Below are 18,034 nucleotides of genomic sequence, written 5' to 3' on the forward strand. Positions count from 1 at the left end.
AGATGTAGTTTTCATTGGTACTGTTTTGGTGTACATGGGACTTGATTAACTTTTATTTATTTTTTTAGGGGGCAGAATGTGAAAGAAAACAATGTTGCCATTGTCTTTGAGTATTTTCTTGTACGCCGTTCACATGGCGGTTTAATTAATGTGTTGTTGGGGTCAGTACGATCACGGCAATACCATATATGTCTATTTTTTTCTCTTTTTTTACATTTCTAGTACATATAACGTTTTATCTTAATTTTTACTGGTAATATTTGTTGTTTTTTTTAATAAACCCTATTTAACTGTTTTAATTTTTTTATTTTTTAGTCCCACTAAAGGACTTTACAATTCGATCTTCTAATCGCAGATATAATCCTTTGGTGCACTTAGTATACCAAAGCATTATTGCCTGTCAGTGTAAAACTGACAGGCAATCTATTAGGCCATGCCTCTGGCACGTCTTAATAGGCATATAGCCAGGGCATGCCTGGGGGCATTTGTTAGGACACTGACTGCCATGGCAACCCGGCGGCGGTCGGCGATAGCGTTCGCGGCCTCTGATGGGTGACAGAGGGAGCCCCCTCCATCTGTCAAACCACTTAAATGCTGCGGTCACTATTGACAGCAGCAATTAAGGGGATAAATGGCCGGGATCGGAAATTTCTCCAATCCTAGTGGTTGCAGCAGATGCTTGGCTGTCATTCACAGCCGGGCTCGCGCAGTGATCATGTGGGCACATCTTCTGTGCCCGCACAATCACAATCACGTCAATGCACGGCGGGTTGCTCGAATGGACCTTACCATGTCGTGCATGTACAGGATTATGCGCGTTAATGAGGGCGTGTTAAGAAGTCACAATTTAAAGGGCTTTATCAATGTTATGTAGATAGTTAAGCAATTTTCTATGACTGGCTTCACATATATCAGTTGCGTCCGGCCAGTTGTTTCTTGCCTGAGCCAGATTTAACTAATGACATTTTTTGGCACTCTGTGCAATGGTTCGGCATGAATGCAGCGTTTTTCTGCCCAGTACAGGGAGACGTCTGCAATCACAACTGATGCATCAGATTCCAAAATTGCTCCTATAGGAAAGCATGGGATCATTTCTGGCATCATTTTTCCCTCCAGTGCTTCTGTAGCATGCCAGAGTGAAACAAAACCAGCTTGTTGGACACATGTGAAAGGGCCTTAGGGTGCAATGTATCTGCCCAGTTCTTTTTTCGCATAGCTGGACAGAGCAACGTGACATGTAATTTTTCTGTGTCTGTATTGGTTATGCTCTGTTCACATCTGCTTTAGTCAATTCTGTTGCTTAGCTCCGTTACGTGAGCAAAACAACAAAACTGATATCCGATGGACTTCATTGACTTAAAATGGGGTCCATCAGGTTATGCCGTGATGTTCATAATTTTTCTGGAAAAATAACGCTCCCTGCTACGTTATTTATTCTGCCAAATGTGACAGAATATGCGACATAGGCTCCAACACAGATGTGAACAGAGTGTAAGACATTTGGTATTAAAACTGATGCCGCAGGACACAAAAACTTACCCTATAAAAAATTATGCAATTAGTTTTGTGATCAGTTTCCCTCCAGCTTTTTCTCTACTAGCTAGAATGTAAAAGATCATGCATGTCGTTCATATGTGAGTGGGCCCCAATGTACTTTGTATTTCAATACCTAACAATTTTGAAGTTCTCTGCCAGTGAACGGAATCATTTTTGTTTATATCCACAGGCTAAAAAACTCTATACCTGAGAAGTAGGTACAATATTTGTAGGCTAGGTGGTGTACAGAAGAGGTGGTGTAGAGAAGAGGTGGTGTAGAGAAGAGAAAAATGTCTAACATGTCTAGCAAGATGCGCCAAATCTATCACACATACAGTGCTACTGTGAAAAATTTGGAGCGTCTTCTGCCTGTCTAATCTAATTTTAAAGGGAAACTGTCAGCATTTTTGACCTGTGAACCATCTGGCCCATCATGTTCAGTGCTATCAGGAGAGAGGATTGTGCTGCTTATGTTTTTACATTACTCACAGGTCTGTCTGGGTTTTTAGTCTGTCTACCAAAATGTTTCCATTCACTGAAGGCAAATAGAGATATGGATAATAGCGGGGAATTGGAATCAAAAATATCTCAGCAAGTTGCATTAAGCTTCATTATACTGTACAATTACACTTTATTTTCATAAAACTTGATCCTGCAGTTTGTGCCAATATATATTTTTTTCTATTAAAACATTTACGCTATATCTACACGTAGCAGATTTGCTGCAGATTACCATAGCAGCAAAGTGGATGAGATTTTCACAGATCTAATCCACACACTGCGGAAAAAAAATCTGCAAAGAAATTGTTTAGAAATTGACCTACAGGGCGAATTTTGCATTGCAGGCAATTTCAAAATGCAGCCGAATAGTTGCATTTTTGTTGCGGATTTTCCACCATTGAGTTCAATAAGGAAGTGAAAATCTGCAACAAATTGCAAATGTTGCTATTCTTACAGCAGAATAGCTGCGAAATCCATAGAAAAAAAACATAACTAGGGAAAAAAGGGGGTACTCCATGGTGTTTGCCTCCTGTGATGATGCTTCTTCCCCTGTAACTGCTGCAGCCAATCATAGGCTGCAGCAGTCAGATGGGATGCAACATCATCACAGGAGGCCGGCTGCAAGGAGACCAGACGTGGGCAGCAGGGACGTATCACTATGGCAACGCCACAGCAGGTACTGTAAGTATGGACTTTTATTTTTTCTCCTTAGTTTATTGTAGCGGCCATTCCAGATGAAAATCTTCACCAAATTAAATAAAATTTGGTGCCGACTTTTGCGCAGGGTAACTGACCGTGGGAACCTATGCTGCTTTTTCTTCTGCTAGAATGTCTGATTACATCTATTTAAATGGTGTGTACATCTTTGCTGACAATTTTTGTTATTTTGTTCATCCATTTTTTTTTAATAATAGATCCTACTTACTTACGTACATTTGATAGGTTAGCAAGACAAAGATGACAGATGGAAGGGAGCATGGCTGCAGGATCTGACTACACTGGCTTTGTTTGCAGTCTGTTTCCATAGAGACGCATAGATCTGCATAGAGCGGTAGACAAACAATGTTAGATTCCTAAGTAAAACTTTGCAACCATTTTTTTTTTACTTTAAAAGTCTTTGCAAAGATGCATATCTTTTCTTAACAAATTCCAAAAACAGAAATGCTCCCTCAATGGGTTTGATAATAACTTATATCTGCTCGGGATCTTCCTCAGTGAGCTAAAACAGTAACAGCAGCTCTGGCGAACCTGCCATGATTTGCATGGTCGCCCATTCATTTGAATTGACGATATGTAATGCCACATATCCTGTGCAGTGATTGCTTCAGCAGAAATGTGTAGCCAGATTCGGCTTTCCCTGGTGATAACAGCTGCTCACCAAAGGCTCTTTGGCGATCAGCCGACATCTTTTTAAATTAAAAAAGGGGTTGGCTTCATGGCAGCACCTTTAGGGCATGACCAGACGTGGCGGAATTGCTCTGGAATTCCGCTGCGGACAGTCCGCTGCGGAAATCTGCAGCGTACACGTTTCTCCATTGCTTTCCACAGCTTTTTAGTGAGGTTCGTTTACACGTTGCGGAAAAGATGGATGGATGGATGGATGGATGGATGGATGGATGGATGGATGGATGGATGGATGGATGGATGGATGGATAGATGGATAGATGGATAGATGGATAGATGGATAGATGGATAGATAGATAGATAGATAGATAGATAGATAGATAGATAGATAGATAGATAGATAGATAGATAGATAGATAGATAGATAGATAGATAGATAGATAGATAGATAGATAGATAGATAGATAGATAGATAGATAGATATGCATTAATAGCATTTGAAATGTTTCCACTACAGTATTAAAGGGGTTATCCGTGGTGTAATAAACTAAACAAAAAACCCCACCAACTTTCTCAACCACGTGTATATCTTTATTTATCTACTTTCCATTAAAAAAAATATTTCTGCGTTACTTACTGATCCCCGTTCTCACGCTGCAGCCAGGTCACACTTCCAGTTTTTAGTTGGGACTTGTGGTTTCTGTGCGCTTATTACACTACAAGTCCGATCGTGCACTGCTTTCCTCCTCTTGCCGTGTCTCCCCGCCCCCTGCTCCGGGATTGGATGCTGTTGAAAAGGACTAGCTTATTGCTGCCAGAACGTCATAGCGCCAGCCCACTCGTGGTCACATGACACTCTGACGACACTGGAGGGAGAGCTCAAGTAACCCAATGACACACTGACCCTGCTACAGCTAGCGGCCATGTGACATCATGATGCTCCGACACCACTGAAAGGGGATCACGTGGTCATGTGTCAGAGCGTCATTATAAGGGTATGTTCACACACAAACGCAAAATACGACTGAAATTACGGAGCTGTTTTCAGGCGAAAACAGCTCCTGAATTTCAGACGTAATTGCAGGTACTCACGTTTTTCGCGGCGTCTCTTACAGACGTAATTGAAACTGTTTTTCATTGGAGTCAATGAAAAACGGCTCCAAAAACGGCCCAAGAAGTCTCCTGCACTTCATTGACGCGGGCGTATTTTTACGTACCGTCTTTTGACAGTGACGCGTAAAATTACACCTCATCTGAACAGAACATCGTTAGACCCATTGCAAGCAACGGGCAGATGTTTGCTGACATAATGGAGCCGTCTTTTCAGGCATAATTTTAGGCGTAAAACGCCTGAATTACGTCCTTAAATAGGTCGTGTGAACATACCCTTATGATATGAACAACAGAACTTCCGGCGTCAGTGGTGGCTTATGAAAATTAGTGACTGGCTACACAAGAATATAGGTAAGTAGGGTCAATTTCTAGTTTTAATCAAATAGGAAATTATTTTTTTGTGCCCAGATAACCCCAATAATAATAATAATAATAATAATAATAATAATAAAAGGAATGTCTATAGGCAATTGCTTAGGTATGGATCTTGCTCAAATATACTTAAAAATGTTTAGTTACAGTGATTATGTATGAATACTTATTGACTGTATCATTGTATATTTATATACAAAGCCAAAGTAATCATTAGTTTGAGACATACAACCTTAAATTGCCTCTCTCTGAATTGTAGCTGTCTGTAATTAGCTCTGAAAAGAAAATGTATTAAATTATTTTTTTTAAAATGAAGACAGACAGGCAGACAGACAGGCAGACAGACAGATAGATAGACAGACAGACAGACAGACAGGCAGGCAGGCAAGCAGACAGACAGACAGACAGACAGACAGACAGACAGACAGACAGACAGACAGACAGACAGACAGACAGACAGACAGACAGACAGACAGACAGACAGACAGACAGACAGACAGACAGACAGACAGACAGACAGACAGACAGACAGATAGACAGATAGATAGATAGATAGATAGATAGATAGATAGATAGATAGATAGATAGATAGATAGATAGATAGATAGATAGATAGATAGATAGATAGATAGATAGATAGATAGATTAGATAGATAGATAGATAGATAGATAGATAGATAGATAGATAGATAGATAGATAGATAGATAGATAGATAGATAGATAGATAGATAGAGATAGAATATTATTACTAGCATTGGAATGTTGCTACTACAGTTATAATAATGATACTAATAATAATAATAATAATAATAATAATAATAATAATAATATCCTTTCTTATTTTCTTACAGAAGTAAAGGTGAATTTCTTTCTCATCATTTTGTAACTACTGACCATGCCAGTATGTAATGATTCACTCGAGCAGGGTTGTTGTACATTGTACCAGCATTATGACGTCTTACTTCATTAAAGTGCAAATAATTGTAATAGAAATGCAACAGACTGTACCCCAATGCTGAAGCTCTCCTCCTACAGGTTCAATAACCTCCTCTGAGCTGACGCTGCACTTTCAATGTTCCTTTTGATCTTCTTTATTTCTGTCATTAAGAAGAGTGGTTATTGTAGGGGCTTCCAGCAGAACTACAAGCCTCGGATGCTTATGTTTTCTGGGAAGGGAAGCCTGTCTCCAGAGGAGTTTCTTTGCAACAGGTGCACTCTAGTGTCAAAAGTGCTGAAAAGAAAACTCAGTGCAGGCAGCTGCCTGCATAGTTTTTTCTTCTTCTTTTTTTTTTAGCTTCCCACCAGTTATACATTGACTGACAATAAGTCTTGCCCGTTGATAAATCATACTGTATCTATTTAATGTGAGAAGGGGAAATGAGGACGTACAATATCAAACAACAATAGAGGCATCTAATTGGAGCTAGTATTTCCATATATAACTACACACACACACATATATATATATATATATATATATATATATATATATACACACTCTATATATTCTAATTTCCTTAATCACCTGTAAGCATAAAAACGTTATTTTGCAATAACTTTTCATCCAATGATGCGACTTGAAATGATATATGGACATATAGCACTTCTTAATACGTGTATGCAATTTATATCGTGATTTCTAAACATGTGTTAAGTATTTTCTATGCTGACATTTGAAACATATGTATCACAATGTGCAAAAATATATCTAGCGTATTCTAACCTGAATTTAGAATGTCGTTTACTAAATAAAGTGAGAAATCCGCTAAATACTCCTATGCAGATTTTGTATATATATATATATATATATTTACATATCGAATCAATGTGATCATTTCTAGTCATCTGTACACGAGGAGAATAATGGTTATAACTGCAAGATAGTAAAAATGTGATTACATCCTGCGATGTTGCTTAGAAAACTGGAGAAACCCGTTGCTGCAGCGCCCTCTTCCAAACATATTGCGCGTTGCAGCGGTTAATCCTCATCATGGAAAGCGCTTCCTATCATTGATTTATTCGCCCATGAGGCTGTAGTTTGTTACTAATATCATAACTTTATATGATTATATAAGAATAAAAGGACAAGCTCCTTTATCGCTATTAAACATCGGTATCAATAATCGGCCTTGCGACATCTAAACGGACGATCGACATGTTTAATATCTATAATATCTGTGGATCTTTATGAAGCAGATAAGGGAAGCACATGTGCATGGGATTGATACACTATGGTCATCATAAATAATGCTAATAAAACACGGATATATGCCTCGATCGCATCGCTTGTCCAGTTTGTATATTAAACCTATTATAATCATTCCATAATCATCTTCACCATAAATTACTCCCTAATATGCTTCCATGTGCAGCCTGATACCCAGCACCGCTTTAAAATACTACGTCAATACTACAAGAATTGAGCATTACGTAATATTGTAATTAGTATATAACATAAATATGAATTATTGTCTGAAATATGAAAATAACTCAACGTTCTAATTATTTAAATATACAAAGTAAAACAGATCTTTCAGTTATTATTGGAAAGAATTGAAAAATACTTCTGTACGATTCTTCTAGTCTTTTTTAAGCTTTTACAACATGCGGTAAAGTAATTGAAAGCACATTTTAATTTTCTTCTGCACATCCGTCACTAAAATTCTGTAAAAAAAGACAAAAAAAATGCAAATCTAAATAATGTTCGTTTAAACAATGTGAATATCAGACATAGTAGCAATTGTAAATGAAATAAATTTATATATATATATATATATATATATATATATATATATATATATATATATCAGTATTTTATTTCATTTTGCTTCTCTTTTATTTTTTATGCAAAATACAAAAATGCAAATATTTATTCATAACCCGAATTCCTTTTTTCATCCAAAATCAGTTTAAGTCACTTCAAAGATATGTAACTCTATGCAAGATATTTCCAGCCCAGATTCTGTTTTGCATTAATTCAGTAGTTATAATATCGCACATATTGTGACCTATTTTTTTTATTTTTTTTTAAGAGACTCCCATCACTGCTGGTGAAGTTTGGCATGCAAATATTAAAGGGTTATGCAAAAGATATAGCATATTTAAATATGTACATTCTGAATTATTATTATTATTCAATTAAAACATTCTGATGTATCATCTGTCATCTATTGACCTAATATTAATACCTATAGATATAAAGTAGAATAAATGTAAATGAATGTACTTGCCTTGTGTGCTCTGTGGAATAATCCTTATTGTATAAGAAGAAAGGAGAGATGTGTAATTTCTGGAGTCTCCCTCAATGTTAATGTAATGGAGGCTCTATGCTAATTTTCTTCTATGCAATTGATTTAACTGTCTCAATCAAGTGTCTGAGGCTTTAAGGCTAAGGACAAGTATATGATTAAACTTGGAGACAAAGACGAATCTTTTATTCACATACTAGAGCTTGCTATTGATTATTCCTTACAGGCTCTTCCATAGAAATGCACAGTATTGTTTTCTAACATTTAAGTAATGATGAACATTAGACAGGTGACTGCAGACGGTCATGCTACTGGGGAATTGTCATTACCATTACATTTCATGGGGACACTGTCCTCAAAATTCTACTATTCCTGCTGCAGGAGAGACATTGAGATCACCTATGCTTACTTTATTCTGGAAGAGTGCGCCTCCTACAGGCTAAATCACATATCGCTCTCTGGCTCTAGAGAAAATAAACATCTCTATATATTTTCGGCTTGGAGTGTGTAATTATTGTGGAGGTACCACACACACATATAGAAATATATCAATATATCCATTAGCACTTGACATGCCCTCTCCCTGCCACCCTACAACAGAGGTAGGTGTATGTATGTGTCTCCTCTGTCCATCTCTATGAGAAGTGGGGTCAGGTTATGACATGTGCTCTGCAGAAGGGAAACATATGAATATGACAGTGTTCACAAGTCAGAAGGTGGCAGATTGGAAGAATGCTTAGTATTGCTGTGTACGAGTTGTTCTCCTGTGTATTCCCTCTGACATATTGGAAACTTTGAAAAGTTTCCTCCATAGTTCACGCGATGGGGCATATATGCACATATAAAATGTATGGACATATATATTGAAGCCTGCACAATTACACACAGATATGCATATGACTAGGTGATGCTGCCATTTGTGATGTCCAAGTGCAGAGTGCGTAATGGAGAGTCCGGATTACTTACATTACTCAGCTCCCCCTCTGGCTGGGGGTGGGAGGGGGAGGGGGCGGGTTACCCTGGATATGCAGATGACATGTCGGTGATGGACAGCTCGGCTTTCCAATGTTCCTCAGTAAACTCCAGTGCTGCTTCTCCCCTTATCTCCTCAGTTCACACAGTGTACAGTCCCTCCTCCTCCTGCTGCTGGCTCTGGGGGAGCTGGCTGCTGGAGCTCCATATGCAGCAGCGAGCATTTTCCTGATCACCTAAAGCACTGTGCACTTGATGATCGTCTTCTCCCCTAGATCGTGCCGACTCCCGTGATTGGATCGTACGTGTAGATGATCTGATCTGCGGCTGGAGGGGAGGGGAGGAGGCAGGCCACTTTTATTTCCCTGCCTGAGTCAGGACAGAAGAGACAAGGCACAGCTGATAGAGAATAAGAGCAGGAGTCTTTATTGACCTCGCCCCCCTCCCTCCTTCACCCTCACTGAGCCCCGGTGATCACCAGGCAGAGCTGCCATGTCCTATCCTCAGGGTTACCTTTACCAGCCCCCTGGCTCCCTGGCGCTCTACTCCTGCCCGGCTTATGGGGCCTCAGCACTGGCCGCCCCCAGGAGTGACGAACTGGCCCGGTCCTCGTCTGGCTCTGCCTTCAGCCCTTACCCTGGATCGGCTGCCTTCAGTGCCCAAGCGGCCACAGGCTTCAGTAGCCCCCTTCAGTACTCCAGCGACCCGGCCGGATTCACATCCTACATGGTAAGTACAGACTGATCCCTATGCCCTGTACTAACTATGCCTGGACTGGCATCATCCCTACTGTGCTATCACTTTCTCCTTACAAGTTACAACTTTTAATAACACGACTTCAATAACTTTAACAACACATTGTGCCACCCCCACCCTTTCTGATAGTTCTACTGCCCTAAATGTTGCCATCATCACCACATTGTAATCGGTAGTATATATTATAATAGTGCCATCACGGCCATATTATTATTTACTTATAGAGTTGTGCCACCACTACGTATTCCCAATATAATCGCTAGCCCATATTACAAGTGTGCCATCACATTATAATTATTTCTAACATCTAGTTGTGCCCCCACTCGTCATTATAACTGTTAGTACATATTTCAAATTGTGCCATCACCACCACATTATGATTGTTATTACATACAGGAATTGTGCCATCAGCACTTTTTCCCTATTATTATAGTGTTAATACATATTAGAGTTGTGCAGTCACCATATTGTAAAGATGTTATAAATGTTTAATGTAAATGTTATTAATCATGACACATATAATAAAGCCACATCGATCCACTGATATTATTAGTATTATTATTAGTATTATTATTAGTGATAGAATTTGTATTATTATTATTATTATAACTGAAAGAAGTTTATTATGATTTATACTCTTGTATTTTGTATTATTGGTATGCGCTTCTAGTAAATAAAGAAATCATTCATATTCACAGTATTTCTTTTACTTGGATTTGTAAACGATCACAATAAGTAGATAGATGACTCATATGTAGAGGAGCTGGGGACGTGTAATGGGAATCAGTATCCATAGGTATAATTGTGGGTTTCCTATACAAAAACTGTAATGAGCTCCTAGTGTAAAAGTGTAAACTTTGCTGGAAGGAGAACAGGGCTCTGTCTTAATTTTTGTCACTTTGCTTTGAGTGTTTTAAGTCCATTAAAATAATGTAGCAGGACAATGGATGTGTTGGGTGTGTAAAACTTATCACTAACTTGCTGGAGGGATATATTTAACTTTGCTGCATTATGCAGAGTTAAATAAAGGCAATTTGAACGCTAAAGAGCGAATTAAAATGCAAATTGCACGCCATTTCAACAATTCCAAGTCATGCATATCTGCTGATTTGCAAATTGGATTTACAATGCATTAGATCAGTGACTTGTCCATTGTTCTATGTACCAGCTTCCAAGAAAAGAACTGAATGTGTACTGGGCATGTATAGGAAGAGTGCATGGAGTAAAAACAGAAGATCTGTTCTAATAATTAGGTTTTATTTGTAGGATCCATACAGAGCCAAGCGCAAGGGCTCTCAGGATGACGGCTGAGGTGTTTAACTGTAACATAATGGCTTCTGGCAGCTGCGATGTAGTTAAGATTCAGCAAGGGAATAGGGTTAATCAAAATACAATTTTAGTTAAAAATTATTGCACCGAAATAGTTTATGGCTCCGCTGCTTCTTGTGTAATATATAAACATGAATATGACATGAATTTCTCCATCACATAGCTCTGAAAGTATATTTTTCTGATTTGTTTAAAGGCTTCTCCTTATGATGCACACACGACTGGCATGACAGGAGCCATCAGCTACCATCCATATGGCAGCCCAGCTTATCCTTACCAATTAAATGACCCAGCTTACAGAAAAAATGCTACCAGGGACGCTACGGCCACATTGAAGGCCTGGTTACAAGAGCATAGGAAAAACCCTTATCCCACCAAGGGTGAGAAGATCATGTTGGCCATCATCACCAAGATGACCCTCACCCAGGTCTCCACGTGGTTTGCCAACGCCAGAAGGAGGCTAAAGAAAGAGAATAAGATGACCTGGGCACCAAGGAATAAAAGCGAGGACGAGGATGAAGAGGACGGAGATGGAGAAAGGGGCAAAGACCATGGAGATAAAATGCAGGACAGCAATGAGACATCTGCTGATGATGAAGGTGAGACCTTATTGTCTAGGTCTCTGTACAGCAGGCCGTGGGCATAGTTAACACATTAAGTGCCAGTCATAACCCGATTAACGCTGTTACTAAAGTCAATATAATACACATAAAATGTAAATAAAAATTGTGTCAACATTATAGTTACAATATCGTAAATACATATGAAATAAGAGATCAGTATCTATCGATATAGAGAACTTGCTATGGCTTTATTATATGATCTTTCTCTTTGATCTTCCAGGAATAAGCCTGCACGTCGATTCACTGACAGATCATTCGTGTTCCGCAGAATCAGATGGGGAGAAGTTGCCTTGCAGACCTGGGGAGCACCTTTGTGAATCAGGCACTGAATCCAAGGACAAATACGAGGATGAAGACGATGACGAAGACATTGATGATGATGATGACAGAGTTCTACCCGTGAAGCCTGTGACCTCCTCACCCCTGACTGGCATAGAGGCCTCTGTACTCAATCATCAGCATGAAGGGAGCCCCAGAAGTTCCAACAAATCCACACTGGACAATAGGATATCCCCCAGTTCGCAGACACAGGCCAGCAAACCCAAGTTATGGTCCCTGGCAGAGATAGCCACCTCCGATGTTAAACACCAAAACATTGGCCACAGTTGCCAGCCTTCTGCTGTGTCCTCTGCCACCTCCTCAGCTGCATCTCACAACTCTGCCTACCCTTCCTCTTCCATCCTGGGGAGACATATATACTACACATCGCCTTTTTATAGCAATTACACGAACTATGGGAATTTCAATGCTCTTCAGAGTCAAGGAATCCTCAGATATAATTCAACGACAGTGACTTCTAATGAGGGACTAAGTCAAACGGTATTAAACAGTAACTCTCTGCACAAACATACCAGTGACTCTTTGAAAACATCCAGCAGTCAGCTAGATCAACACTACAGGTCTACCAGCTATGAATCCAAAAAAGGTAGGTTCCTTCATATACCTTCCTAGTCTTTCTAGTGACTGTTAGACGGTTTAAGGTTATATAAAGCAACGGTGTTAATACATAGACTCCTCTTAATAGTTTGACTGTGGAGTGTAACCATGCAATGCCCTAACAGATACTCAATGCAGTATAGAGACATAGGATGAATGCAATATTTTTCCCTTGTGTGAGGCACTTGGCCTGTTTTCATGCCCTCTTTATGGATCTTATTCCTTCTAATTGAAAGCGTAGTATCTAATGTAGCTTCTAAACCTCCTGCCTATGAATTGAGCTCATAGGAGGATTGAACATATAATCTAGTTAGCTGGCTGTGTCCTGTGACTAACTGATGGTTATATTTTGACAGATCCCACGGAAGTGTGCACAGTAGGAATACAACCATACCTATAGATGTGCAATCACACAGCAAGTAAGTGAAAACACTCTCTATTGACTTGATCATCTGGGACTAAGTCCAAGACCTATTGTACAACCTGTGAGTGGCCATTACTTGCTTCATTACGTGGCTCTCTGATTAGAACCTCAAGCAGCAGTCTGGTCTGACATCTATTATTTTAAGCCTAAATAATTGAACTTAGACTCTAATTCATTTATCAGCCTTTTAGTAAAATATCATACATAATTATAATGTTTACTATAGTATATTTTATATTATGTTATATATATATTAATATTTTTAATGAACAAATTTCATATTACATTTTTTTTGTATAGTCTAATAGTATGTTTATTTATATATACTGTAACACCTTACTATTGTCATTATTAATCACATTTTTGCTCATTACAATCGTTTTTTTTAATTTATAATAAAATTACATTTAGTTTTACACATTATATGTAATATATTATTTTATATTATGTTTCTTATAGCATATTTATATCATGCATGGCTTATGTTTATATGATAACAATATGTTTTGTTATAATTGTATCATATTATATAGCAAGAGCAATATATATATATTTTAAATAAATAAATATATATTTATAGTGATAATGCATTTTGTACATCAGGCTCTAGACAAGCAAATAGTTTGTTCTAATTACACAAATAAAAACAGATTGTGTGTGTGTGTGTGTGTGTGTGTGTGTGTGTGTGTGTGTGTGTGTGTGTGTATGTATATATATATATGTTTCAACAGACTACAAATATATAATATAAAACAATAAATAAATAGCGATGTCTCAGTGTTGTGTAACGAAAAACATTTAGTGATGTGGTTTTTTCCTTGATTCACAGGTAGGTGTCACAATTGCTTTGAAAAAAAAGTCAGCAAGCCATGATGTCTCCCCAGCTAATAAGTAGAACATATCTAAATCCGGATCACATCTTGTGCCACTGTATAAAGGAAGAGCCACAGAGCACTATTACATCTCCAGATTTATTTTCTTGTCCCATAACAAAGGAGAGCCCCTGTCTACATATGTGAAATCCTTGGTATAGTATAGTCCTCCCAATGTATCTTGTGACTTTACCCAACGATCTGTTTTCTCAGGATATCTTGACTTGATCACTTCATTGCCACGATATATATCCTATACGTGTGATAGAATTTATTGTGTAAGAATGGACAGAGCGAAGAGAAAGTATTTCTAAAAGATCTTTACAATAGAGACATTATAGAGTCGGGATTGATTGATGAACTGAAGTACTTAATATGTGGGATAAAGAAAACAAGAAAACAAAAAGATTTGATATTTATTTTTGTAATGATATGAAAAAAGCTTCAAGTAATTTATGCAAGTTGTATTGCAATGAGATTTAAAACCTTTTTTGTAAATAAATTCTGCCTGGTTTTTATTTGAAAACAGATGATGACAGTTAATGATTTTTGTCTTGATTGTCAAGAATTCTTTAATAATTTATATCTTAAATTGTAAATAAACACAGATTAGTCTGAATGGCTGTGTCTAGTCATACTGCTGCTTACACACTTGTACACACTCAGCATGCATATCTCTTTATATTTCCGATATTTATATATATATATATATATATATATATATATTCTGGTGTCTTTTTGACCTCCCCTTCCAGTGCCCCCACCTTTTCCACTGACCATCAGCAATGTATGATAATAATCATGGGAGGATAATGGCGCTGACAGTCTGTGGTCTCGTTGGTCTATGTCATGCAGTGAAATTACGAGATAACTGGGTGCAGTTAATGTCATATAGCTTGCTAGCAGGGACAAAAACTGAGCAATCATTTGTTTCCCGTAAAGATAAATTGAGTGAATATAGCATACGGTAATAAAACAAGAATAATAGCTTCTTGCATTGGCCTTTAATCAATCATACACTTATTTTTCAAGAGCTTCATCTATTTCATTGGGTGATTAATAAGACTGCTGCGTCAGGACATTATTAGATCCCAGCAGGGGAGATCCTGTAAGCTTTTAGCTGCTCAGGAATGGTCAGTTGGGGTTCATTATGGGCTGATATTGAACAATTTATAAAATCGTGTCTAAACATCTGCCATCTCAGATAGGCCCATGGGTGTGAGCGTGGAGGATTGCTGCACCGGCTCATATTGACAAACACATCTCTCTCCAGTGGCCTTTCATGCTGCCAAAATTACTGGCCTCTTGCTCTGCTCTCGTTACAAAGGGCATTTGAAAGTGATCTCTAATGCTTCACTTACCAGTCCAAGCCATGTTGACGATATGAATATATATATATATATATATATATATATATATATATATATATATATATATATATATATATATATATATATATATATATCAGTAATTAATATAGCCAGGGATAGCAACCCCATTATCATACGCTCCATGCATGTTAATTTCCAGAAAAAAAACCAAATGTTTAATTATAACAGTAAGTGTTATCGAATAATAAAAGGATACATTTTACTGTTTTAGTGAGTGATGCAAAAGTAGAAAGTACAGTAAATTAGGATTCATCAATGCATCTCACATAATGCAATATATAGAATTATGCACAGATGTTGCCTAGTTATAGAATATTCTTAAAATGGATTAAGAAGTACACCAAATCAAAGGAGTAGAAGATACAGTTGACAGGAAAGTTTGCAGACTTTAGACTAGTTTGAGCATGTCATCTCAGTAAAAGTACTAATGTGAGGTTGTGTAAAGCTAATCTTCAGTGGCCTCTGAACTTGAATGTACCTCACATTTCTCTAGGAGAAAACATTTCAATATGGTTGGAGAATTAAACTTAAAATGGGACGACACGATCATCATGATAGAAAACAATGTCCAAGTGCATGTGAAGTGCATGCATTTTAAAGAAAGTGGCCAGTAAATTCAGCAGCATGTTCCTTTCACTCTGAAGTTTAGAAAGTGGCTATACACATGCATTGGAGTCTATACTACTACATTTCAATGCAAATAGTGTGTATCTAATAACGCTGAAGTAAATCAGTGGTTTACACACACACACACACACACACACACACACCCACCCATTGTGATTCACACACTGACACTTGTATTTTTCTTCTCAGACAATGACTATCACTGTTTTGACTTTTCTCAAGAAAAGGAACTCAACGATGTGTTTATATAATAAGTAACTTCATGCCCTTGGCTCTTGTTTAGGAATTCGACAGCACAGTCCAATGCAACCTTTAACTTTTCTACGTGTCACAACGCAGTAATTTTTCTTCATTTTTTCATATATAGATTTTTTCACGCTAGTTATGGACGCCCATAGTTTAGTGTGATCGTTTTATTTATTTGGTCGGGGTTATTTCCAGCTGCCAAAGCTTCAGCACAACCTCTTAATCCAGTCTAATTTTAAGATAGATAGATAGATAGATAGATAGATAGATAGATAGATAGATAGATAGATAGATAGATAGATAGATAGATAGATAGATAGATAGATAGATAGATAGATGAAATTATGAAACTATTAAATAAACAGTTATGATATAGTTAGATATGAAACTATGAAATAGTTATGAGATAGATAGATAGACAGACAGATAGATAGATAGATAGATAGATAGATAGATAGATAGATAGATAGTAATAATACTATATATATATATATGTATATATATATATGTATATATATATATGTATATATATATAGAGAGAGAGAGAGAGAGAGAGAGAGAGAGAGAGAGAGAGAGAGAGAGAGAGAGAGAGAGAGAGAGAGAGAGAGAGAGAGAGAGAGAGAGATAGATATAAATTTATTATTGGCTACTTACTCGAATTAAATAAATATTTTTTCTTTTTTTTTATATATCTAGTGATAACAAGTATTATTATGTGTTCATGATGTCGGGAGAAGTGATTCTTTGTGACAGTATAAATAGGCAGGTATTGACGCCGAGATTGACAATTTTTTGCGTATATATATCGATTTGTAAATTATTAATCGTTACAGTCCACAACATCGGTGCGATTATTGCAGCGCGCTGCTGAAATGAAGATTTGTCATTCCTTGGCACCCGACATAATTGTTCGGCATCACACTGTAAATAATGTCGCACATAATTTCATTAAGGTTCCGCTTCTTCTTTCACATTATTTCACTATTGAAACTTTCCCTAGTAATCTGAATGCGCAGTGATTAATGCTGCTGGTGCTGGGCTGTATTATACGAAGCAGCAGGTTCTAGATCTGGACAGATGACATCAAGAGTCGCATATTTTCTAGTAGATCAAGAGCCTGGAGAAAGCAGCGTTTTAACCTTTGACCTAGAGAATAGGAAGGAAGGTTCTGCTTTATATTATCACTAATACTTGGCGGCGGCGGCGGCAGCAGATCACAGATAGCAGTGGTAGTGACAGATAAACCTGGAAATGAACGTGTTTCTATTGTATGTATGGAGCTGTAATTTACAGTAATTGGGTGATAATGTCGCCCACATGTAGTCATCTTCTGATGACAAGTATGAAAACAAACAACTTAATGACATGGTAAAAAAGCAGCAGCATGAGCTGAAACATATCATCCTCACACCAGAATAATAGAATAGCAACATGAATGGAGAAACTAACGTGTCCGTGCTAATACACTGCTCCATTGTTTGGGGGAAAGGGCAACGTTGTCATTAAAACAAGGACAAATGAATGGCTTATTATTAATGCACATAGTAAGGGAGTATGACCTGGAAATTGGTAGCTTCTCATGGGGAATATACAAGGAAATGACCAATCAGCTGTTGCAGATCTGGCCACAAATACTGGTTCTCACCAGTCTTTTATGTGTATTTCATATCATTCATCCTCGCTCCAATCTGATCTTCTGTGCGATCTATGTGATGACAGATGTGGATCGTTATTCTACTACGC

The 18,034-nt window shown here is 37.7% G+C and overlaps 1 protein-coding gene and 1 long non-coding RNA gene across 2 annotated transcripts; one reads left to right on the top strand and one right to left on the bottom strand.

The window, feature by feature from the left end:
• Positions 1-2,991: 2,991 nt before the first annotated feature.
• LOC142652821 (uncharacterized) lies at positions 2,992-6,009 on the bottom strand. Its single transcript, XR_012847939.1, has 4 exons — positions 5,876-6,009; positions 5,099-5,141; positions 4,019-4,168; positions 2,992-3,076 (listed from the first exon to the last, which is right to left on the bottom strand). It is a non-coding gene; the product is annotated as an uncharacterized LOC142652821 (long non-coding RNA).
• A 3,223-nt stretch (positions 6,010-9,232) lies between these two features.
• On the top strand, positions 9,233-14,558 carry IRX2 (iroquois homeobox 2). The gene is made up of 5 exons (XM_075828501.1): positions 9,233-9,816; positions 11,369-11,771; positions 12,016-12,720; positions 13,088-13,150; positions 13,985-14,558. The coding sequence occupies exons 1-4, from the start codon at positions 9,580-9,582 to the stop codon at positions 13,129-13,131; spliced, it is 1,389 nt and encodes a 462-aa protein (XP_075684616.1). The 5' UTR covers positions 9,233-9,579; the 3' UTR covers positions 13,132-13,150; positions 13,985-14,558.
• The last annotated feature ends 3,476 nt before the right edge of the window (positions 14,559-18,034 follow it).

This window comes from Rhinoderma darwinii, chromosome 5 (genome assembly GCF_050947455.1).
Source record: "Rhinoderma darwinii isolate aRhiDar2 chromosome 5, aRhiDar2.hap1, whole genome shotgun sequence".
NCBI lineage: Eukaryota > Metazoa > Chordata > Amphibia > Anura > Rhinodermatidae > Rhinoderma > Rhinoderma darwinii.

Excerpts from the sequence above, each read along its gene's own strand:
- IRX2 (XM_075828501.1), top strand. The coding sequence starts at position 9,580 with ATGTCCTATCCTCAGGGTTACCTTTACCAGCCCCCTGGCTCCCTGGCG. Across the intron at positions 9,817-11,368 it reads CCGGATTCACATCCTACATG|GCTTCTCCTTATGATGCACA; the intron begins GTAAGTACAGAC and ends ATTTGTTTAAAG. Across the intron at positions 12,721-13,087 it reads CAGCTATGAATCCAAAAAAG|ATCCCACGGAAGTGTGCACA; the intron begins GTAGGTTCCTTC and ends ATATTTTGACAG.